We start from the raw sequence: 25,337 nt of genomic DNA on the forward strand, positions 1-25,337 counted from the left end.
GAGGTGAGGTGAGAGTGACTGCCCTTGACATCAAGGCAGCATTTGCCTGAGTATGGCATCAACGAGCCCCAGCAAAACTGGGAATCGGGGAAAACCTTCCGCTGGCTGGAGTCATACCTATCACAAAGGAAGATGATTGTGATTGTTGGAGGTCAATCATCTGAGCTCCAGGACATTGCCACAGGAGTTCCTCAGGGTAGTGTCCTAGGCCCAACCATCTTCAGCTGCTTCATCAATGACCTTCCTTCAATCATAAGGTCAGAAGTGGGGATGTTCGCTGATGATTGCACAATGTTCAGCACCATTCGTGACTCCTCAGATACTGAAGCAGTCCATGTAGAAATGCAGCAAGACCTGGACAATATCCAGTCTTGGGCTGATAAGTGGCAAGTAACATTTGCACCACACAAGTGCGAGGCAATGACCATCTCAAACAAGAGAGAATCTAACCATCTCCCCTTGATATTCAACAGCATTAACATCACTGAATCCCCCACTATCAACATCCTCGGGGCTACCATTGACCAGAAACTGAATTGGAGTAGCCATATAAATATCGTGGCTACAAGAGGACAGAGGCTAGGAATCCTGCGGCGAGTAACTCACCTCCTGACTCCTCAAACCCTGTCCACCATCTACAAGGCACAAGTCAGAAGTGTGATGGAATGCTCTCCACTTGCCTGGATGGGTGCAGCTCCAACAACACTCAAGAAGCTCGACACCATCCAGGACAAAGCAGCCCGCTTGATTGGCAGCCCATCTACAAACATTCACTCCCTCCTCAACCGACGCACAGTGGTAGCAGTGTGTACCATCTACAAGATGCACTGCAGCAATGCACCAAGGCTCCTTAGACAGCACCTTCCAAACCCGCAACCTCTACCAACTAGAAGGACAAGGGCAGCAAATACATGGGAGCACCAACACCTGCAAGTTCCCCTCCAAGTCACACACCATCCTGACTTGGAACTATATCGCCGTTCCTTCACTGTCGCTGGGTCAAAATATTGGAACTCCCTTCCTAACAGCACTGTGGGTATACCTACCCCAAATGGACTGCAGCGGTTCAAGAAGGCAGCTCACCACCACCTTCTCGAGGGCAATTAATGATGGGCAATAAATGCTGGCCTGGCCAGTGACGCCCACATCCCGTGAATGAATAAAAAAAAAATTTGGGCTGACTTAGTGAGTGGGCAAGAACATGGCAGATGGAATATAATGTGGATAAAAGTGAGGTTATCCACTTTGGTAGGAGGAATAGATGAGCAGAGTATTTCTTAAATGGTAATATATTAGAAAGTGTAGATGTAGAAAGGGACCTGGGTGTCCTCGTCAATAAGTCACTGAAAACTAACATGCGGGTACAGCAAGCAATTATGAAGGCTAATGGTATGTTAGCCTTTATCGCAAGAGGATTTGAGTACAGGAGTAGCAAAGTCTTGCTTCAATTGTATGGAACCTTGTTTAGACCGCACCTGGAATACTGTGTGCAGTTTTGGTCTCCTTACCTTAGGAAGGATATTTTTGCCATAGAAGGAGTGGAACAAAGGTTTCTGTCTCCACAGATGCTGCCAGACCTGCTGAGTATTTCCGGCACTTTCTGCTCTCATTTTGAAGGTTCACTAGACTTGCTCCCAGGATGGTGGGACTGCCCTATGAAGAGAGATTGGGGAAATTGGGCCTGTATTCTCTAGTGTTTTGAAGAATGAGAGGTGATCTCATTGAAACCTACAAAATACTTAAAGGGATAAACAGGGTAGATGCAACTAAGATGTTCCCCCTGGTGGGGAGTCTAGAACCAGGGAACACAATTTCAAAATGAGGGGGAAGCCACTTAGGACTGAGATGAGGAGAAATGTCTTTACTCAGAGGGTTGTGAATCTTTGGAATTCTTTACCTCAGAGGGCTGTGAAAGCTCAGTCATTGAGTAAGTTTAAAACAGGGATTGACAGATTTCTAAATACCAATGACCTGTACCATGGGATATGGGGATAGGGTGGGAAAAAGGCATTTAAATGGATGATCAGCCATGATCATATTGAATGGCGAAGTGGGCTGATTGGCCTACTCCTGTTGCTATATTCCTATGTTATTTGGAAATTCTGAAATCTTTCAAGATTTGTCTCCCAATTCTGAATTTTTCCTCGTCAGATTGTTCTTGGCCTGTAGTTAGTGATACTGCCGATAGCCATCTTAGTGGCACTGCTGGCAGTCCATCTCGTCGCGTTGCTGTGCTTATGCAATATCGCTATTTATCTCCCCATCACCTTCTACATCTAGTGTTTTAGTGTAATTTATACATTAAGTTTACTGTTCCTCGAGTTCTATGCATCTTTACTGCCTCAAGATTTCTGTATTGTACATCATCTTGTTCTTTACATATAATAATTTCTCTTAAAATTGTATTGCCTTGATTGTGTGACTCTTGATTAACTGGCATTTTTGATTACCTGGCACCTGTCAGGTCCATACATGCTGGATAACCAAGCTTTTACTGTAATGATAACTGGGCTCCCCACTCAACACTTTTATTTCTCTTTCCCCCTTCTCTCCTATCTTTCCCCCACCCCCGTCCCATCGCAGACATAACTCTTACAGTTAGTACTTCCCTAAAATTTAATAAAATTCTACTAAAACTTCTATTAGCTTTCTTTGTTCCGGAGGAAATAATCCTATTATCTTGCATCTCTCTTCATAACTGTGGTTTTGAGTCCCTGGCATCAACCTGATGAATCTACACTGTATCTTTTTTATGGCTTTAATGTCCCTCCTATATCAGCATACTTTGCCACACTGGAGTTTTCCTGATGATTGTTTTACATTGCAGTTGAAAGAATTTTATATTCCCTTATCTAAAGCTGCCTGATTTTCATTTGGCAAAAATTGCAAGCGCACTTTAAATGTTTTGACATGCAGAAATTTTATTTTACCATGTCTTGTATTGCAACTCTTTTGGCTGTTATTGGTATCCACTTGTATATCCCTGCCTTACAGTTGTGATTTCTGGAAAATGTGGTCTGTATACGCCATATGCAAAGCAAATCTGATCATTGTCATAAATGTTGTAACAAACCTTTATTCTATCCAAGATTCCCAGGCTTTAGTAAAAACAAGTCCCTAATTTGCTTTTTTCTCCTTGTCCTACAATAGAGATTTCCTTCCTCGAGGATCAGGCATTGTTACAAGACGACCTCTGGTCTTGCAGCTGGTTAATTCCAGCACAGGTACTGTACTGAATATTACTTTTATATGTTGTGGAGTTCAAGACTATTTGCCAAAAATATTCCTTTTGGAGATGCATGAGGACTGGATTTAAGAATGCGATGTTGACTCCCATTATGTTCATCAAGATGAGGGATGTCAGTTCCAGATGCTTTGGCTCTTTAGCTTTTTCTCTTGGGTAGATCTTAGCTTCCTATGGTCACGGAAGAAAACACAAAAAATATCCCAAGAATAGCAGAAAATCAAGTCGCAGAAGGGAGAGAGGAACTTAAAACAGTCACAATGGCTAGACAAAATGTACTAGGAAAACTAATGGGACTAAAGGCTGACAAGTCCCCTGGACCTGATGGCCTGCATCCTAGGGTCTTAAAAGAAGTGGCTGCAGAGATTGTGGATGCATTGGTTGTAATCTTCCAAAATTCCCTAGATTCTGGAAAGGTCCCAGTGAATTGGAAGATAATTAATGTAACGCCTCTATTCAAGAAAGGAGGGTGACAGAAAGCAGCAAACTGTAGATCAGTTAGCCTAACATCTGTCATTGGGAAAATGCTGGAATCCATTATTAAGGAAATAGTAGCAGGACATTTAGAAAATCGTAATACGATCAAGCAGAATTAACATGGTTTTGTAAAAGGAAAATCATGTTTGACAAATTTATTAGAGTTATTTGAGGATGTAACAAGCAGGGTGGATGAAGGGAAACCAGTAGATGTAGTGTATTTGGATTGCCAATGTATTAAACCAGCCAGCTCCTCAAATAAAAAATGTCACTGAGCTATTCCTCTGCAGTTAACTTTTCCCTATGTAGTATTAATGTCTTATTGTCTTTCCAACTATGGAAGCTAACTGGACTGACCTGTATCTTTGAAGACTCCATCCAGCTTATTTCAACTCAGCTTCACTTGAACAGCTTCAGTTGCTCAAATCCCATCGAACACAGTTGCTTGCTGCTTGTGAATAACTGTCAGCTACAGTTCAACATATAGCTGAGCAAATTACACAGTACCTATGTGTTTGTTTGTACGTAACTTGGTTCCTCATAGTTCAAACCTGAGAGACAGATGACTTGTAACATTTGTATTGATTAAGGCTGGGGGAATAATTTTGACTGAAACTGGTTTTATGTCTTAAGACTGAGTTAAAGGACAGCTAGAAATCTAAGACTGAACAAATATGCTTCATTGTCACAGCCTCTTGTTCTTTTGGTGGATGTTAAAGGTCTTTCACAGCTGCAAGAGAAGCAAGGAGTTCTTTGGTCTTCAAAACATAGATTATTATTCTTGTATAAGTAGCTCACCCAACCAAGTAAATCTTTGGAATGCCTGACCTTTTGACAGATTTTGTACAAAACAATGTCACTTTCTCTCCCTTTACCACTATTAAGAATGTCCCAAGGTGACCTGATTTGTATTTTTTGCAACAACTGTGCACCTTTTTAGTGATCTTTGTAGCTTAAATATGCTTCATCCTCCAACTTTCTACTTTTATCCCACACCTCACTCTCTGTTACATTTCTATTGCAGCCACAAAGACTGATTTCTCACCCAAGTAGTAGTTCTTCACGGACATTGCATGTCAGCATACTATTTGACTTTCAACTCAGTCAGGTCTGATCCAATCCAGTCCATCCCTAAATCTTTCATTTGTCAACCCTATTAGGTTCCTTTCCTCAGATGTAATTCCTTGATTACAGCAGCAGAGGAACCATCATGTTCTTGGAAGTACTGACCATATCTTGAGACTTGTCTTTATAACCTACAATGCCATTCCTCAATTGTCTCTTTTTTGAAGGAACTAATTGACATGATATTAACTGCTTTTGCTTGGAGCTTATATCGCATATCCAGTTCTGCGGGACGGGAAGGGGAGAGTTTTCTTAATTCTCACTTAAGACTTGGTAATCTCCAATTATGTTGCCCAGTTCTATGGCCACTAACAAGTGGTTGTATATTTTGTTAAAAAATGTTTTTATAATTAAAATATTTGGATGTTATTTTCTGTTATTTACTTGAAAAGCAATTTGAACAGTAAGTTGTAAATATGAAATGTAAGTTCTCCTACTTCTGTGTAGTTATCCTGTTTTCCTTTGTTCTAGAATATGCTGAATTCCTACACTGTAAAGGAAAGAAGTTTATTGATTTTGAAGAAGTGCGCCATGAGATTGAAGTAGAAACGGACAGGGTAACAGGAACAAACAAAGGGATTTCATCGATACCCATCAACCTCAGAATCTACTCGCCAAATGGTGTGTAAAAACACGATGAAACAGAACTTTGCTTCCATGTATTGTCTGAAGGCAGTGCACTGATTCCATGTGACACTTCTGTACAAAAGACACCAATCGGAAAAGAGGTCTTGCCATTTGCAAGGGAAGCAGTACACGAAAGTAGCTAAACCTGTGTAATTAGCTTGTCCTTGTTTTTTAAAAAAAAAGTTGTTTTAGAACTCAGGCAATTGGAAACAGATACTCTATCTGTACCTGGGATTATCCATCAAAAAATTCAAGGAGAACTAGTGCTACTTATTTTACATGAACGGTTGATGGTTCAACAGTTTGTTTAACTATTAATCGATGAAAGTTGTTCAACTTTAAAGAACCACACAGCTGGTGGATATTGAAGAACTGCTGAAAGAAATGGAAATTTTGGGTTGGCAAACCCTGGAGAAACACTACTTGATGCACGTGAGACTAATAGTACTCAATAGGCAGGCAGTTCATTTGCAATATCTTTTCAAATGCATATTAAATATGTACCTTGGGTGAAGGATGTAGGCCACTGATGCAGATCTGTGAGCAAGCAAGTGATGTGCTCTAGCGTGCCTATGAGGAGGTCTGATAGCATAGTCTTGGAGCTGTATTTGCTGAATGTTTCTTTATTATTGAAAGTTGGATGTTGAAAGTATTTTGGAGTGCAGTGATACCAATAACAGTGTGTTGCCACCATTGTTCTTCACGAAATATGATTTGGACTTGGATATAGGTGGTACAATATTTAAATTTGCAGGCAACACAAAAATCGAGAGTGTGTGTGAAGAGGGCTCTGCAATGACACAGACTTTGAGTAGATAGGTGTCAGATGAATTAAAATGCAGAGAAGTTTAATGTGATACATTTTGAGAAGGAAAATAGAGTGGAAATGTACATTAAATAGTAAAACTTTAAAAGGAGTAAAGGAGCAGAGCAACTTGGGAGCAAGGATGCACAAATCTTTTAAAGCTGTAAAAAAGCAAAGGGGATCTCAGTTTTTATAAACCAAGGCATAGTACAAAAACACATAGATAATACTAAACCATACTAATTATTGATTAAGTTACAGTTGGAATAGTCTGGCTTTGCCCACCCTATTTTAGTAAGTATGTCAAGGCCGTGGATCGGGTGTAGATGAGTTCATTATGATACCAGGAATGAGGGGCTTTAGTTATAAGTGAAACTACAACACTTTTTATTACAGCAGAGAAGTTTTAAGAGATACGATAGAGGTGTTCAATATTATGAAGGATTTTAATAAGGTAAATAGGTCGTAGTTCCTTGAGGGAGTTGCATGTGCTTTGGATAAAGGGGAACCGGTGGATGTATTGTACTTAGATTCCAGAAGGCATTTGATAAGGTGCCACATCAAAGGTTATTGTAGAAAATAAAAGCTCATGGTGTAGGGGGTAACATATTGGCATGGATAGAAGATTGGTTAGCTAACAGGAACCAGAGTGTAAGCATAAATGGGTAATTTTCTGGTTGGCAAGATGTAATGAGTGATGTGTCACAGGGATCTGTGCTGGGGCCTCAACTTTTTACAATTTATATAAATGACTTGGATGAAGGGACTGAAGGTATGGTTGCTAAATTTGCTGATGACACAAAGATAGGTAGGAAAGTAGGTTGTGAAGAGGACATGAGGCTATCAAGGGATATAGATAGGTTAAGTGAGTGGTCAAAGACCTGGCAATAACATGGGAAAGTGGGAAATTGTCCACTTTGGCAAGAAGAATAAAAAAGAAACATATTATCAAAACGGTGAGAGATTGCAGCGCTCTGAGATGCAGATGGATCTGGGTATCCCAGTACATGAATTGTAAAAAGGTTAGTATGCAGGTACAGCAGGTAATTAGGAAAGCTAATAGAATGCCCTTGTTTATCGCGAGGGGAATTGAATACAAAAGTAGGGAGGTTATGCTTCAGCTATACAAGGCATTGGTGAGACCATATCTGGAGTACTGTGTACAGTACTGGTCTCCTTATTTAAGGAAGGATGTAAATGCGTTGTAGGCAGTACATAGAAGGTTTACTGGACTGATACCTGGATGGGCAGTCGTACGGGAAAGATTGGACAGGCTAGGCTTGTATCTGCTGGAATTTAGAAGAGTAAGAGGCAACTTGATTGAAACATTATAAGATCCTGAAGGGTCTTGACAGGGTGGATGTGGAAAGGATGTTTCCCCTTGTGGGAGAATCTAGAACCGGGGTCACTGTTTATAAATAAGGGGTTACCCATTTAAGACCGAGATGAGGAGAAATTTTTTCTGAGGGTCGTGAGTCTTTGGAATTCTCTTCCTCAAAAGGCGATGGAAGCAGAGTCTTTGAATGTTTGTAAGGCAGAGGTAGGTAGATTCTTGATAAAGGGGTGGAAGATTATCGGGGTTGGGTGGAAATGTGGATTAATCAGTTCAACCATGATCTTATTGAATGGTGGAGCAGGCTCTAAGGGCCAAGTGGCCTACACCTCCTAATTCGTATGTTCGTACAAACTATTTCCACAGGTTGATGTGCCATCAGTACAAGGCATCAATTTAAGATCATCAAAAGAGCAATGGGAGAGGTTAGGACCTTTAATTTTGTACAAAGGGTTGTTGGGGCAATCCACATCCCATTCGAAAGTGATGGAAGCAGAATCCATAACAGTTTTATAAAGAGAATTAGATAAATAGTTTGTGAAAGTTAAATGTAAAGATTGAGAGAAAGCAGGGAAATGGGATTAAGGGAATAAGTCTTTCAGAGAGTGGCGTATGTTTGATGGGCTGAATAATTTCGTGAATGATGTGCTGTAAAATGCTCTGTTTATAGGTTGATTTTTAGCATATGTGAAATTGGAGATCCTTAAAGTTCCTGTTGTGGTCTCAATCACTTGTTTCATTCCAGTTTAAATCATAGTCCTGCCTCTGTGTTTGATGCCAGGCCATTGTTACGATTTAGGCTTTTTTCTCCAACACTTGTTTTTCTTTGCAGTTAAACAGCCATTTCCATAAACAGAATGGGTTCTTTTACAAATTGAACTGTGAACCTTTATTCAGCACCATATATGAGATAGCATACCTAGGTGTAATAATTAACCCCCAATTGCAATAAACTGTTTATTGGAAAATATGCTGGATGCCCACCATTGTCTCCTGTCCCTGTTTTGAAGATGGAAAATAACACCTCACTATTCCAATGCATACGGGCTAAAATAACTTGATCGCAGTTATTGGGGAAATAATACAAGGAAGAAAAAAAAGCACCAAAATTACTGAACTGCACAATGTTTAAAAGCAACAAGATTGGAATTCATTTGTGAGGAGTTAATACACCCGTTCAGCAATTTTTACATTCTCTGGCAAGTAACATACGAATTGGAAGGACAAATTTTGTTTTTCTTTTAAGAAGTGATGTATGTATGTAGAATGAATAAATAGACTAACTGAGAAACTAAATGCTATACTGGGAGGTAAGGTGCTAATGCTTGAACTTGTAGCTTCTTTAATATATGTCTTTCTATAGACTTGGCTTTACACCTTACTAAACAAAAATGTATTTTCCCAGTGGCTAAGTAATCAGAGAATATACAATCATCTATGTCACTGTCTCAATCCTCATATATAATTGTTTCAAGTAAGCTTTTCCACTCATCAAAATAACTTTACTGTAATTCATTTCTGAACACAGGCATTTGCCACTTTCCTGTAGACAGTCTGTGGTCCTCTATTTTGAAATGTATTGAGGGAGGGCAGCTTCGATTTTAATTCAAGCTATTTAAAAAGAAATCTTATGACAAATCTTGCCTTAATGGATAGAATATTTACTTTTACAATAAATTAAGATTCAGATTAAGTAATAGTTGGAAGAAGGATTGGAAAATGTGTATCATTAAATCAAAGTCAGAGCCATCAGACACCAGTGTTGGTGCTGCGGCAACATCGTTGCGCAATATAAGTCACCTATAGCTATGAATTGGACTAAATATCCACATCAGGTATAATGGCAAATATTGTTTTAATCTGTCCAAGAAGTGAATTTGCACGGAAGGTAACATTATTCAGAATAAAACAGTAATGCAGCCCTTTTGCTGAAGAATCATCTGAAATTTTCAAATGAAATATTCTGTATAGAATCTTCAACTGTGATCCCTGCTGAAGAAAATTGCAAGGAACCATGCTTTTAGGGAACCAGGAATACTGGCAATTTTTTGTTTAAATACCGAAAAATTCTCTTTTCGATAAGCAATCGTTCCACCCTCCTGATGTCTTGGTAAAACAAAAAGGTGAGAAAGAATTGAATCTAAAGGAAAAGTCATATGCAAAGTACATAATAAAAGAGAGAATGACAAAGGGGAGAGGACGATGGAAAGGATTATGACTATCTTAAGAATGAGATTAAAAAGACAATTTGGAAGGCAAAGCGGAAATATTACATTAAAGTAGCAAAGGATATAAAATGAACATGAATTACTAGATGAGAAAAGAACACAGTGGCGGCGCAGTGGTTAGCACCGCAGCCTCACAGCTCCAACGACCCGGGTTCAATTCTGGGTACTGCTTGTGTGGAGTTTGCAAGTTCTCCCTGTGTCTGCGTGGGTTTTCTCCAGGTGCTCCGGTTTCCTCCCACATGCCAAAGACTTGCTGGTTGATAGGTTAATTGGCCATTATAAATTGCCCCTAGTATAGGTAGGTGGTAGGGAAATATAGGGACAGGTGGGGATGTGGTAGGAATATGGAATTAGTGTAGGATTAGTATAAAATGGGTGGTTGATGGTCGGCACAGACACGGTGGGCCGAAGGGCCTGTTTCAGTGCTGTATCTCTAAAACTAAAACTAAAAAAAAAACAAGGTCCATTTAGTTCGCCATCAGCCATCCTGGTAGCCTCATGAAACAGTGATAATGGAGTTGTTGATGAAACATAGCAATCTATTTCAAATTAGTCTCCAACACACCTAGAAATGACACAGAAAAAAACCCAGTGGTGGAGAACTTTGGAACTATAGGCCCAAAGTCCCCTTTCTCGTTCAGAGACTGCTAGACTTATTATGTCTCAAGTTACTCAAAAATATAACTCAAAATGTTCTTTTTTGAAAGAAATGTATCTAATTTGCATCTCCCTATGTAGTCTGTTCCCTAGATTGACAAATTGCTCCTGAAATATTGGTCAGAATTTTTAATGGAACTGACGCGCTCGCATCGTGGGGGCTGGCAGTGGGTTGGGATCCCGATTGTTAGTGGAGTGGGTTTACCATGGCTGTTCAACTCTGCCTGGGCATTAGCATCCTATTTCCGGGTTTCCCAACCAGAGTGTGGGTGTGATGATGGCTTGCGCCTGTCAATGGAAGGATCTCTGTGTAAAGGGACCCCAGCATGGGTGATAATGGCTCCATTGCAGGTCTCTCAGTAAGGATACAGCAACCAGAAAAATGGAAGAGCAATGTGGGAAGGCTGCCCTTGTTTCTCTTATGCTTCCCCGGAGGTCATGCTGTGGGCTGTGAGTGCCCGAAGAGAAGTATTGTTCCTCGTGGATAGGAGGAAGCAGCCAGTCTCACAAACCAAACAGGAGAAGTAAGCAGCAGGAGCGTGGTCCCTACAGTTTGATTCAGTGCCACAAAAAGTTCAATCACTTCTTTAGAGTAGGAAGGGTGAGTGATGCCCCGCATTCAAGTGCCAACCCCCACACTGATTTCCCCAGCATTTTCCTGCACAACACTCCTCAGACCAACACACCTTGTAGCTCCGCTCATTCCTCTCTCTTGAGGCACTTCCTCACAGCCTCATCTGAACAGCCAGCACTGACACTCGCCCTCAATTTATTGCTATCCAACACCCATCCTTTACAATGATCCTCCACAAATGTTGTCATTCCATTCTCTCCACACAATCCATTTATCTCACACTTTCTGCAAAGACAGAAAGCAGAGTTAAGAGAATGCAGAACTCCAGGGAGAGGCTGAGTACTGGGGGTAGCCCTCCAGTGATAGTCACTCTGACCACTGCAGAGGAGGAGGCCATGTCGATCAGGAGGTTGGCGACGTGCACGGCCATTGCCGATGGAGAAATCATGGTCTCCCAGATACCCGGTGACAGAATTACAGATCACACTACTACATGATACTTAGCAATCACTCATGTTGGATTGCTGTCACCACGAACTGAAATACGAACAACTGCACAATGATGGCTGAACCCTTTTTCCATGTCAGTTCTAATTCATGTTTTTCATTTCCCACAGGTCCAAGCATGACACTGGAGACGGTGCAGGAGGAAGCCGAGGAATCTTCAGTCCAGTTTTTACACTCTGAGGAAGCACCATCACAGGACTCACAACCAATGCAGATACGCACGCCTCGATGGGGTCTCCAAAGGTGTTAGCTAGATTGTCACATGGTGAGGCACACATCACAAGTGAGCAGGAGCAGGTGTTGGAGACAGGGACAGCAAGGGAGAATCCCTGTCAGAGGGTGTAGGAAATTCCAAGCTCTGCTCAGCTGGATGCAGATGCTGAGCACCGGGGGGTGGGGATTGGGGAGGGTGGTCGTTCATGAAGAGGACAATTCTGGAGCAGCAATGGAAAATATATGAGGATCTGTCAGCTTTTTCAGAGGCTCTGCACCCTTGGAGTGAGTTGTTAATGAATCATAAACTTTATTTCAAGTCTCCATTGTTCAGCCATCTCCGTTGTTGCCTCCCACACACCAAAAGGCCATTATCCTTGAAAAGAATGATATGACCAGAGTAAAAGACAAGCATAGGGTACGTAATAGGGGGTTGTTGACTGTGGCAATGATTTGCGTTGGGTAGGTGGGTGGGATGGGGAGGGGGGCACTGGGTTTAGCACTGGTGTGCTATATGGCTTCATACACTCACCTTATCTGAACCATGTCTGTATGAGCCCATTGTGGGCAACTGTGGCAGCTAGGTGAATGACTGTAGGCACCCTGGCCTCTCCCCATCCTGCTGCTGCTGCTCTTTTGTTTTAATTTGTTCGTGGGATGTGAGCATTGCTGGCAAGGCCAGCATTTATTGCCCTTCCTGAATTGAGCTTGAGAAGGTGGATGTGAGCCATTTTCCTGACTACTGCAGTGCAGGCACAACCACAGTGCTGTTAGAGAGGGAGTTCCAGGATTTTGACCCAGCAACAGTAAGAGAATGGTGATATGCTTCCAAGTCAAGATGGTGTGTGACTTGGAGCAGAGCTTGCAGGTGGTGGTGTTGCCATGCACCTGCTGCTCTTGTTTTTCTAGGTATTAGAGGTCATGGGTTTGGAAGGTGCTGTACAAGGAGCCTTGGCAAGTTGGTGCAGTGCATCTTGTGGATGGTACACACTGCTGCCAAGGGTACTCATGGTGGATGGGGTGCCAGTCCAGTGGGCTGCTTTGTCCTGGATAATGTCGAGCTGCTTGAGTGCTGCTGGAGCTGCACTCATCCAGGCAGGTGGAGTGTATTCCATCACATTCCTGACTTGTGCCTTGTAGATGATGGACAGGCTTTGTGGAGTCAGGAGGTGAGTTACTCATCACAGAATTCCCAGCCTCTGATCTACTCTTGTAGCCACAATGTTTATGTGGCTAGTCCAGTTTCTAGTCAGCAGCAACCCCCAGAATGTTGTTGATGGATTATTCATCTATGGTAATGGCGTTGAACTTCAACTGGAGATGGTTAGATTTATCTCTTGTTGGAGATGGTCATTGCCTTGCACTTGTGTGGCGCACATGTTACTACTTATCAGTCCAAGCCTGAATGTTATTCCGGTCTTGCTGCATACAGGCACTGATTGCTTTAATATCTTTCTTCCTCCTCCTCAGGATGCAAAGTGGTCATTACCTTCCTCTTCCCGTTGCTCCACTCATTCTGCAGCACTATGTGTGCAAGGCACAACAGATTACTATCATTCTCGACATCTTTGCTGGTACACGTTGAACAGTGCCCCAGATATGTCCAGGCACCTGAATCGCATTTTCACTAACCCAGTGACTTGCTCAATGATTGCTCTTGTGCTCATGTTGCTCTGGTTATACCTTTCTTCTGTATCAGTAGTAGAGCTCCTCAGATTTGTTATCAGCCACGTCTTTAGAGGGTAGCCCTTGTCTCCAAGGAGCCATCCACTGACTTTGTTTGGAGATGCGATGGCCTGTGGAAGATGTGACTAGTGCATTATGAAAGCATCATGGCAGCTTCCATGATATCTTGCCCAGACTTGCATGAAAACCTTCCGGTGGTCACATACCAGCTAAACATTGATAGAGTCCAATCCCTTTCGATTGACATCTACTCCTGGATGATCTAAGGGTGCCTTGATTGTTACATATGTGCAATCATAGACGATAACTGTGGAAATCCAGCCACTGTAGCAAATTGTTCTGACAGATCTCATCAGTTGTAGAGTGGACATAGGTGGAGGCCCTGGCAAACATGACATTGGTCACCTGGAGACACACTTGTGGGCAGCAGATTGTGAAATCCTGGAGATGTCAGCAGCAGATCCCTGGAAGGAGCCAGAAGTGAAGAAATTCAGGACTTTTTCGGCCACTGGCTATGTGTGCCCACCTGGTCCACTTGGAAGGAGATCTTATTCCAGAAGGCTGCAGATGTCAACAACAACCTGCATGAAAGTCTGAGCTGCCGGAGGCACTGCCGCTCAGTCATGTCAAGGAAGACGATTCTGGATATGTACATTGTCTGCTGGGGAATAGCTCCTCCTCGAGTTGGAGCTCTGTGTCCTCCCCTCTGCTCTGTGGAGTGCCACTTAGCTGAGGAGGAGTTAGCAGCAGTCGGTGTTGCTGGTGTGGCTCTTCTAGCTCCTCATCGGAGGTCCAAGGTGGAGCTGCATAAGCTGCCATGCAAACTGACAGCAGGGAAGTGCATATCACTGTGAATAAAGTCCAAGATACTGAAATGACTTCCAAAATATTGGCAATCATTGGACATCACCTCTAAAGCAGAGAAAGAACACTCTCAGAAGAAGTCCTATGAGCAAAAGCCTTTCACCGAGGTAAGGAAATAGCTGTGTTGTTTCAGTACTTAAAGAATTTCCACCCTGTCTATTTCACAAATCCATCGTTGCCCGCTGTGCTCTTGGCTTGTTGACCCTGGTGAGTTCCACACAGCTCAGGAAACGTGCACTGGCTGTTAAAGCTAGAATGCTAGGTTAAATTTCAATTTAATTGCCTCTTAACATATTCAATAACAGACCTGCCATTCTCATGAGGGTTTCCCACATGCCTCTGAACATATACCTGTTAAAGGCGGAAGTGAGCGGGATCTTGTGGGGTTTCCAACAGGCTAGCATTTTTTATTTTTTTTGCTGATTTCAGCCCCCTGGCTGCACCTGCACCCACCTTCACCTCCCCCTCCCACCACACCTTTGCAGGTTAATATTATGCCGATTGTTTCCACAGATGTGTTTTGTATTTGCTCGTACCCCCACCTCAAGTGCGGGCTGTGTCCTCTGGTTCTACAGTTTTGGATAAGATGAATTAGCTTGTCATGATCTACGTTATGTAGCCCATTTTGGATCCTAAGAATAGCAAATATATGAAATCAGTCTTCTCTTTTCCAGTGCGAACATGCCCAATTTACATTAACACAAAAGCAAAATACTGCTGATGCTGGAAATGAAAAATAAAAACAGAAAATGCTGGAAATCCAACATCTGCAGAAAGAGAAACAGAGTTAACGTCTCAGGTTAATGACCTTTCATCAGAACTAAAACCTGCTGACAAGAGTGGTGCTGTTGTTTGGCATACCAACTTCTACTTAGCAGAGGCTGAGCGTCAACTCTGACACTTTCTCCAACCTCTCCTGGGACCATAACCCCACCATAGAACATCACGCCATCTTTTCCCAGGCTGTCACTGCCTCATTTGCTCTGGAGATCTTCCCTCCATGGCCTCCAACCTTATAGTTCCCCAATCCCAAACAACCCGCTTTTACCTCCTTCTAAAGTTCCACAAATGGGACTTCCCTGATAGACCCATCGTTTTCAGCCTGTTCCTGCCCCACTGAACTGATTTCTTCCTAACTCAAACTTGTTTTTACTACTCTTGTCCAGCCTCTTCCAACCTCCATCCATGGCTCTTCTGATGCCCTCTGTCTCTTTAACAGTTTCATGACCCTAACTGCATCCATTTCACCACGAATGTCCAATCTCTCTACATCTTCATCCCCCACCAGGATGGTCTCAGGGTCTCCACTTCCTTAAACAGAGGCCCAACCAGTCCTCATTCGCCACCACCCTTCTCCACCTGGCTGAACATGTTCTCACATTGAACAATTTCTCCTTTAATTCCACACACTTCTTCCAAATAAAAGGTGGTGCTATGGGAACCCACATGCGGCCTAGCTATGCCTGCCTTTTTTAGGGTATGTGAAACATTCTTTGTTCCAGTCCTACTCAGGCCCTCTCCCTCACCTTTCTCCAGTACATTGATGATTGTGTTGATGCTGTTTCCTATCTCACCTTGAACTGGAAAATTTAATTAACTTCAAATTCATTTACTTCCAATTTCCACTCTACTCTTGCCAGTTCTGATGAATGTTAAGTCCATTTCTCTCTCCACAGATGCTGCCAGTCCTGCTGAGCATTTCCAGCATTTTTCGTTTTAATGCGTAATTTGCATAATTCTAATTATTTTGAGTTTAGGCAGTTGACCTAAATACTTGGTAAAGTATTTTATAGATACATGAGTAACACAAGAAAAATTAAGATAGGTGTAGAGTTTCTAAGAGACAAGTGAAATTAACTCAAAGGAAATGATCCTGAAATGGCATACTGAATGGATACTTTGCCTCAGTTTTCACTGAAGAGGTTATCGAAGAGGAAGTGACAACTGCAGATGAAGGATCTTGCATTCTCAGGTCAGGCATAGCACAAAGGGATTCTGCAATAAGTTGGATAGAATGGAAGGAGATAAGCCAGCCAAACTTAAGGAGGACAAAACCGTGGGTCCAGACGGATTGCAACCTGAAAGAAACCAGGAAGCTAATGGCAGAGGCAGAAGTATCCATATATAAAATGGATCGTATTTTAATGGAAGGCTTGATGCATATGTGAAAGAGAGGGAATAGAGTTATATGGGTTGGGGTAGGAAGAGGAAATCAGATTGAGAGGAGGCTTGTGTGACGTATGTGTACCAACATAGAATATGAAACATGAACAAAACAAAATGTGACTGAAATAATTGCAGTAGCATTTATAACAGTTTCTTAGATTCTTATTTAGCTTCTAGATTTATGCATATTGACTTGGTTGCTTTTAATGTATTTTACAAAGTTTATGCTCTGAACATTAAGCTCAAAAATGTTACTAATTATATAGGTTGACTATAGCAGAAAAATGAAATAACAGAAACATAGAGATAAGGTAAAAAGTTTGGATTTTTCAAGCATCAAATGAATGGTAAAGCTTAATGTTATCTTAAGGTTTTATACATCGGCTTTTCACAAACAGTTTGTGTTTTTCATTTTAGTTTCATGTCTGTTTTACAATGCACAAAGGTATGTATTATAGAGTGTGTGCATATTGTTTAATAATGGATATAAATTAAAAGCAGAGCAGTGTTCCTGCTATCCCATTATTTTGAGTTTGGTTAACATGTGAGATTTATATTCCCAAACACCTACTTTGTGATCACAAGAGTGATTTAATCCCAGTATAACCCTGTGCTGCAACAGTATAATTTTTTCACCATTTGTATGGTACCCTCTAAAGTTGCTAAATTTTGGATAGTCTTGTCACTTTAAACTGGTTTGTGAAGTCTTTGTTGGTCACGGTGGGGGATGTTAGTGCTTGAAAAACATGCTTTCTCTTCTAGGTGCCCAGTGTCAGGATCTTGCATTCTGAGGTCAGGCATAGCACAGATAGATGCAGAATTAAGTCCTTTCTATTCTGCCCAAATGAACGTGTCTAAGTCTCAGCCTTTGAACCACCTCCACTATTGCACTAGTGTGACACTTCTATTTACCACACTGACCATCTCCTGGGGCAGAATGCCAATTAATGTGACATTAATGGAATAAGATTCAGCCCATCTAAAATTATATCACACAGGATTCTCACACTGAATAGACAGAGGGCATTGTTGTTCAATCAGTCTGAGCTGGATTTGAATCCCTGTCGCAGAGGTGAAAGACCAACATTTAACCCACTGAACCATCTAATTCCCCCTATTTAAAACCAGCAGAAATAGGAGACTTTTGCTCCCTGATTCTGAGCTGAATCCAAGTCGATTACAAGAGATGAAAGAGCAGTATTTAGGCTTTCTACTCTACCTAGTACCAATGTATTGTTCATTGTTAGACTTATGTCAGCTTGAGCTGGTGGATTGTGATAATCCCACTGCATTAATCAACACAAGCATGGGTTCCTTAATGTCCTGTGGATGTTCCCACATTATAAAAGCAATAATGAAGAACATTGTTAATGTAAAATTGTAATTAATGTGTGTAAACCTTTCAAGGTGGTACTGGGAGTTGCTATAACTGTTAACAACCCTGCCCTAAGAAGGGCAAAAATCATCTAAGGTTTCAGCTCCTGCTAGAGAGTGGTACATCTGGACAATGGTTGAAGACTGTATCGGTCACTTAGCCTGCAATTTTCTTGTGGAACTAGGAGCAAAATATAATGTTGAAAAGGTTTTAGGGACATTTTTGGGTTGCCCAGCAGCTACTTAAAAACATAAGAAATAGGAGCAAGAGTCGAGCATATGGCCCGTCTGCTATGCCATTCAATATGATAATGGCTGAACTTGGGTTTCAATTCCACTTTCCTGCCTGCTTCCCATATCCCTTGATTTCCTGGGCGACCAAAAATCTGTCTATCTCGGCCTTAAACATATTCAATGATGGTGCACCCACAACCATATGGGGTAGCGAATTCCACAGATTCACAATCCTTTGAGTGAAGAAACTTCTCCTCTTAATGCTAAATGTGATTAGCCCTTTATCCTGAAACTGTGCCCCCTTGTTCTAGAAACAATGTCTCAGTATCTACTCTGTCAAGCCACTTCATAATCTTCAATGTTTCAATATAATCTCCTCCCATTCTTCTAAACTGCAGAGAATATAGACCCAACTTACTCAGCCTCTCATCAGAGGACAACACTCTCATCCCAGGAACCAATCTAGTGAACCTTCGCTGTACAGCTTCCAATGAAAGTATTCCTTAAGTGTGGAATTTCACACAGTATTCTGTAGCAAAACTTCTTTATTCTTGTACTCCAGTCCCTTTGCATTAAAGGCCAACATGCCATTTGCTTTCCTAATTACTTGCTGTGCCTGCATGCTAACTTTTTGTGTTCATTGTATGTGTACACCAAGTCTCTCTGAACTTCAACATTTATAAGTTTCACACCTTTTAAAAAATATTGTGCTTTTCTATTATGACCACAGTGAATAACCTCACACTTCCCCACATTATTCTCCATTTGCCACCTTGTTTTCCCACTCACTTAATCTGTCTATATCTTTTTGCAGCCTCTTCGTGCCCTCCTCACAGCTTGTATTCCCACCTAGCTTTGTATCTCAGCAAACTTAGATGCATTACTCTGTCTCTTGTTTAAGTCATTAATATAGATTGTAAATAGCTGAGGCCTCAGCACTAATCCTTGCATCATTCCACTAGTCACAGCCTGCCCACTTGAAAATGTCATTTATCCCTACTCTCTGCTTCCTGTCCATTAACCAATCCTCTATCCACGCTAATATATTACCCCCAACTCCATGAGACCTTATCTTATGTATTAACCTTTTGTGTGACACTTTATCAAATGCCTTTTGGAAATCCAAGTATACTACATCTACTGGTCCCCCTTTATCTACTCTACTAGTTACATCCTCAAAGAACTCTTATAAATTTGCCACAACATGATTTCCCTTTCATAAAACCATGTTGACTTTGTCTGATCATACTATGCTTTTCTAAGTGAATTATTAAGACTTCCTTAATAATAGATTCCAGCATTTTCCCGATGACTGATATCAGGCTAAATGGCCTGTAGTTCCCTGTTCTCTCTCCCTCCTTTCTTGAATAGCGGTGTTACATATACATATATAAAGAGCAAGAGGGTAACCAGGGAAAGAGTTGGCCCACTCAAGGACAGAGATGGGAATCTATGCGTGGAGCCAGAGGAAATGGGAGAGGTGCTAAATGAGTACTTTGCATCAGTATTCACCAGGAAAAGGACTTGGTGGATGATGAGCCTAGGGAAGGGAATGCAGATAGTCTCAGTCATCTCATTATCAAAAAGGAGGAGGTGTTGGGTGTCTTGCAAAGCGTTAAGGTAGATAAGTCCCCAGGGCCTGATGGGATCTACCCTAGAATACTGAGGGAGGCAACGGAAGAAATTGCTGGGGCCTTGACAGAAATCTTTGCATCCTCATTGGCCACAGGTGAGGTCCCAGAGGACTGGAGAATAGCCAATGTTGTTCCTTTGTTTAAGAAGGGTAGCAAGGATAATCCAGGAAATTATAGGCCGGTGAGCCTTACGTCAGTGGTAGGGAAATTATTAGAGAGGATTCTTCGGGACAGGATTTACTCCCATTTGGAAACAAATGAACTTATTAGCGAGAGACAGCATGGTTTTGTGAAGGGGAGGTCGTGTCTTACTAATTTCATTGAGTTTTTTGAGGAAGTGACGAAGATGATTGATGAAGGAAGGGCAGTGGATGTTATCTATTTGGACTTTAGTAAAGCCTTTGACAAGGTCCCGCATGGCAGACAGGTGCAAAAGGTGAAGTCACACGGGATCAGAGGTGAGCTGGCAAGATGGATACAGAACTGGCTCGGTCACAGAAGACAGAGGGTAACAGTGGATGGGTGTTTTTCTGAATGGAGGGATGTGACTAGTGGTGTTCGGCAGGGATCAGTGCTGGGACCTTTGCTCTTTGCAGTATATATAAATGATTTGGAGGAAAATGTAGCTGGTCTGATTAGTAAGTTTGCGGACGACACAAAGGTTGGTGGAGTTGTGGATAGTGATGAGGATTCTCAGAAGATACGGCAGGATATAGATCGGTTGGAGACTTGGGCGGAGAAATGGCAGATGGAGTTTAATCCGGACAAATGTGAGATAATGCATTTTGGAAGGTATAATGCAGGTGGGAGGTATACAGTAAATGGCAGAACCCTTAGGAGTATTGACAGGCAGAGAGATCTAGGCGTACAGGTCCACAGGCAACACAGGTGGATAAGGTAGTCAAGAAGGCATTCGGCATGCTTGCCTTCATCGGTCGGGGCATAGAGTATAAAAATTGGCAAGTCTGTATTGCAGCTGTACAGAACCTTAGTTAGGCCACACTTAGAATATTGTGTGCAATCCTGGTCGCCACACTACCAGAAGGACATGGAGGCTTTGGAGAGGGTACAGAGGAGGTTTACCAGGATGTTGCCTGGTCTGGAGGGCATTAGCTATGAGGTGAGGTTGGATAAACTCGGATTGTTTTCACTGGAACGACGGAGGTGGAGGGGTGACATGATAGAGGTTTACAAAGTTATGAGCGGCATGGACAGAGTGGATAGACAGAAGCTTTTTCCCAGGGTGGAAGAGTCAGTTACTAGGGGACATAGGTTTAAGGTGCGAGGGGCAAAGTTTAGAGGGGATGTGCAAGGCAAGTTTTTTACACATAGGGTGGTGAGTGCCTGGAACTTGCTGCCAGGGGAGATGGTGGAAGCAGATACGACAGCGACGTTTAAGAGACATCTTGACAAATATATGAATAGGAAGGGAATAGAGGGATATGGGCCCCGGTAGTGCAGAAGGTGTTAGTTTCGGCAGGCATCAAGATCGGCGCAGGCTTGGAGGGCCGAATGGCCTGTTCCTGTGCTGTACTGTTCTTTGTTCTATCCATAACTTTAGATCTGATGGGACTGTTCCAGAATCTAAGGAATTTTGGAAAATCATAGACAGTGCATCCACCATCTCCGCAGGTATCTCTTTTAGAACCCTCGGCTGTAGGCCATCAGGTCCTGGGGATTTGTCGGATTTTAGTCCCTTGTGTTTCTCCAATATATTTTCTCTGCTGATATTTATTATCTTAATTTCCTCACTCTTATTATCCCCTTGGGTTACCCTCTGTTTCTGGTATGTAACTTGTGTCTTCTACTGTGAAGACAGACACAAAATATTTGTTCAATGTCTGCCATTTCCTCATTCCCCATGATAATTTCGCCTGCCTCTGCTTCTAAGGGACCAATGTTTACTTTAACTGTTGCCTTCCTTTTTGGTTTGCATCCTTCCATCTATGAAAGATGATGGACATGCAACAAAGAAATCCATTTAGGTGGGGTGTCTTCTGTTGGTGCACCTTTGTTGATGGCTGTGAAGGCCAATTCTTGAGAGGCAGTTTCTGCCACAAGTGCTGCACGGTAAACTGCCAAGTGACGCTATGAGTTGTTGTTTTGGGCATTGATGCCTGTTGCCAAGCTGCCGTGGCAACTTGTCGTCATGGTAGTGCAGACCAGTCCACAAGATGTGTCACCATTTCCCTCTTTCGCCAGCTAGTGACTCTCAGGTGCGTTAGTCAACATTTAGGGCCTTCATGTCACGCTTGCAAGCAGAGCTTTGGGCGCCCCACTGGTCGTCTGTCCCGGCTACCTCACCATACAGAAGGTCCTTGTGTACGTGACCGTCTTCTATCCTGCAGATGTGTCCGATCCACCGAATCCGCCTTTGTTTGATTAGTGCCAACACACTTGGGAGCTCTGCCTTTCAGTTTGTTTTTATAGGGTAGTTTACTCTCATTCTATATTTTCCCTTTTTATCAACTTTTTGGTGGCCCTGTGCTGGTTTCTAAAACACTCCCAATCCTCAGACTTATTACTATTCTTTGCAACATTATAAGTCTCTTTTAATCTAATACTATCCTTAACCTCCTGAGTAAGTCATGGATGGATCTCTCTCACTGAGTTTTTGTTTTTCAATGGAATGTATTTTGTTGAACTTTTTGAATTGTTTCTTTAAATGTTTCCCACTGTCTATTTACCGTTTTGCCTTTTAGTCTATTTAACCAATCAACCTGAGCCAGATGCCCCCCATACCTATGTCATTGGCTTTGTTTAAGATTCTTTGTGTTGGAGGATGTTGTTTTCAACCTGAATGTGGAATTCAGTTGCATTAGGATCACTGTTTGCCTGTGCATCGTTTACTATAACATTACTAATTAACCCTGCCTCGTCGCACAGTACTAGATCTAGACAAGGCCACTTAACATCAGGATGCGTGCGTTGACTGTATGCAGCATATGTTTCACCCATGTGTCCCTTAAAATTGTAGGCATGGTCCTAACTGTGTCATAGGATTTGCTTAATCAAAAGGCCTACTGAATTAAACAGGCAATCACTCCTCCTGGTTAAGGAAAGAGCCCTTTCAAAATAGTAGCACTATGGAAGCACAAAATCTCTTACCTCGAGGATCAACCTCATTTGCCAGCTTAAGTCTACCAACCCCATTTTGAGGCCATTACTGCCATAACAACTCTAATTTCATCCAGTTAAAATTGACCTGAATTACATTTTAATTCTTAAATATTCAAATATTATTTTGTGTTTTCATATCTTCAATCTCAAAGACTGGGTGGAATTGGGACAAAGGAATATTTGTACTTACTTTGGTGAACAATAATTGTTTATCTTGCTGTTTTGTATTTACTTTTGCAGTGTTAAACCTGACGCTGATTGACTTGCCTGGTATCACTAAAGTGCCAGTAGGAGATCAACCGGCAGACATTGAATACCAAATCAGGGACACGATAATGCAATTCATCATTCGAGAAAATTGCCTAATTTTGGCAGTGACCCCAGCTAATACTGACTTGGCTAATTCAGATGCACTGAAGCTGGCAAAAGATGTTGATCCTCAAGGTAAGGTTTATTTTTCCCTTTAACATTTAAGCTACCAGAGGTTCCAAGGATTAATTGTATATCGATTGTGTTTAATGACAGGCAGATGGAGGGCATTAATTGCAGTTTAACTTGAGCACATATTGTTATGGACCTGTAATTATTTTTCTCCTTGGATTAAAAGCTGTGTGTGTGCCTTTAAGACTCTGTTAAAAACAGTGCACCTTTTAAGGGAGAGAAGATTCTGAGACAGTGTGCCAGGCTGCATTTTTTGTTACCCTGGGAAACAGCAGAAGAGAGGGAAGTCACATGGTAATGTTACGACTTGGCTGTATGTGGAACTGGCAGAAACCAGCTGAAACTAGTTCTGAGAGACTTTCCAGCGAGGCGTACTGAAGAAAAAAGGAGCTGTTTTATTCTCAGAAAAAATTCTACAAGGAGCTGCAAGCCAAGTTAATTTCCCGAGTGAAAAAGAAAAGCTTTCTTGTTCAAGAAACTATTTGAATTGCTGTGCTTATCATTCAAAGAACTGTTAAATGCTTGCTGCAGCTGAAGAGTTGAATGCCTATTTTCTGAAGGATTATTTTAATCAAATCCACATTAGAAGACCTCATCCATTAGGAACGTAACCTACAAAGACTTATTTATTCTTAAGAGACAGCTAATTTTTTAAAACTCCGTTTTTAAAAAAAAAAATTAACTCCTGTTACTTTTAAATGTATGTATGTGAATGCGGAGTTAGATTAAAATAAGAAGTTATAATGTCTTTAGACATAGGTTTATCTTAATAGTGTTTAAGATTTAGTTTTAATAAATAGTTAATTTGTTGTTGTCTGAAGATACCTGGTTTGGTCTGTTTCATTCTGGGGTTACTAGAGTGTTTAATTTGGTTATTTTCCGATTGGGTGTGAAAGCTTAATAATATGCTGCGACCTGTGGAGTGATGGGACTGAATTGACAGTGCATTGCTCCCACCGCAGTCGTAATATTTTATTTGGGTGGCTCGTTCCGGGATCAGAATCAGATTAATTGGGAGCTTGCATTTGGAATCATATTAATTGCTCTCACATCTGGGATCATATTAATTGGAAACATTATTGTTGGGATCCAACTCTTAACGCTAATTATGAAAATAAAAGGAACCAGGTATCTTGTATAATAAAGTACAGTCTGTACCATTGTAATGGCATTAGTAGTTACAGCAGAGTTTCTGGATAAGGAGGATGTTTCCCTCAGTGACTTGATAACTTTAACTAAGAATAAACTAAAAGAATTGATGGCAAAATTGGGGTTAGAATTGAAATCGGGTGCCAAACAAGAAAAGATATTTGATTTAAACACAAGAAATGCTGGATTCACTCAGCAGGTCTGGCAGCATCTGTGGAAAGAGAAGCAGAGTTAACGTTTCGGGTCAGTGACCCTTCTTCGGAACTGACAAATATTAGAAAAGTCACAGATTATAAACAAGTGAGGTGGGGGTTGGGCAAGAGATAACAAAGGAGAAGGTGCAGATTGGACCAGGCCACATAGCTGACCAAAAGGTCACGGAGCAAAGGCAAACAATATGTTAATGCTGTGTTGAAAGACAAAGCATTAGTACAGATTAGGCGTGAATATACTGAATATTGAACAGCAGCAAGTGCAAACCTGAAGAAAAACAACCTGAAAAAAGATATTTGATTTAATAGTCCAACATTTAAAATTAGAAGAGGAGGAACAAGAAGATAGTAAGTCAGAGAGTGATGCAGTGGAATTGGCTAGAATTCAGTTAGAAACAAAAAAACTTAAAACAGAAAAAGAAACAGCTATAGCATTGGAAAAACTTGAGCTTCACCAGGAAAAAGAAAAAAGCAATAGAATCGGAAAGACTTGGACTTGAATTTCAGAAAGTGACAAAGAAGCAAGGGAATTTGAATTTTTAAAAATGGAACTAAGACAAAGGGGTGGTCTTGACTCCAGGGAATATTCTGGTCAGGAAGAATCTGAATCCAGCCCAGGACACAGCCAAAAGCTGTTTAAATTTATACAAGCTCTTCCTAAGTTTGA

At 41.6% G+C, this 25,337-nt stretch overlaps 1 protein-coding gene across 6 annotated transcripts in view; it reads left to right on the plus strand.

The window, feature by feature from the left end:
• dnm3a (dynamin 3a) overlaps positions 1 to 25,337 on the plus strand; it is a 369,313-nt gene that overhangs the window by 70,031 nt on the left and 273,945 nt on the right. For all 6 annotated transcript variants that reach the window (XM_068037799.1, XM_068037795.1, XM_068037794.1 and 3 more), the window contains exons 2-4: positions 3,151 to 3,224; positions 5,318 to 5,467; positions 23,109 to 23,312. In XM_068037799.1, coding sequence (XP_067893900.1) covers positions 3,151 to 3,224; positions 5,318 to 5,467; positions 23,109 to 23,312 — 428 coding nt within the window. The remainder of the gene's footprint in view (positions 1 to 3,150; positions 3,225 to 5,317; positions 5,468 to 23,108; positions 23,313 to 25,337) is intronic.

This window comes from Heterodontus francisci, chromosome 8, assembly GCF_036365525.1.
Source record: "Heterodontus francisci isolate sHetFra1 chromosome 8, sHetFra1.hap1, whole genome shotgun sequence".
NCBI lineage: Eukaryota > Metazoa > Chordata > Chondrichthyes > Heterodontiformes > Heterodontidae > Heterodontus > Heterodontus francisci.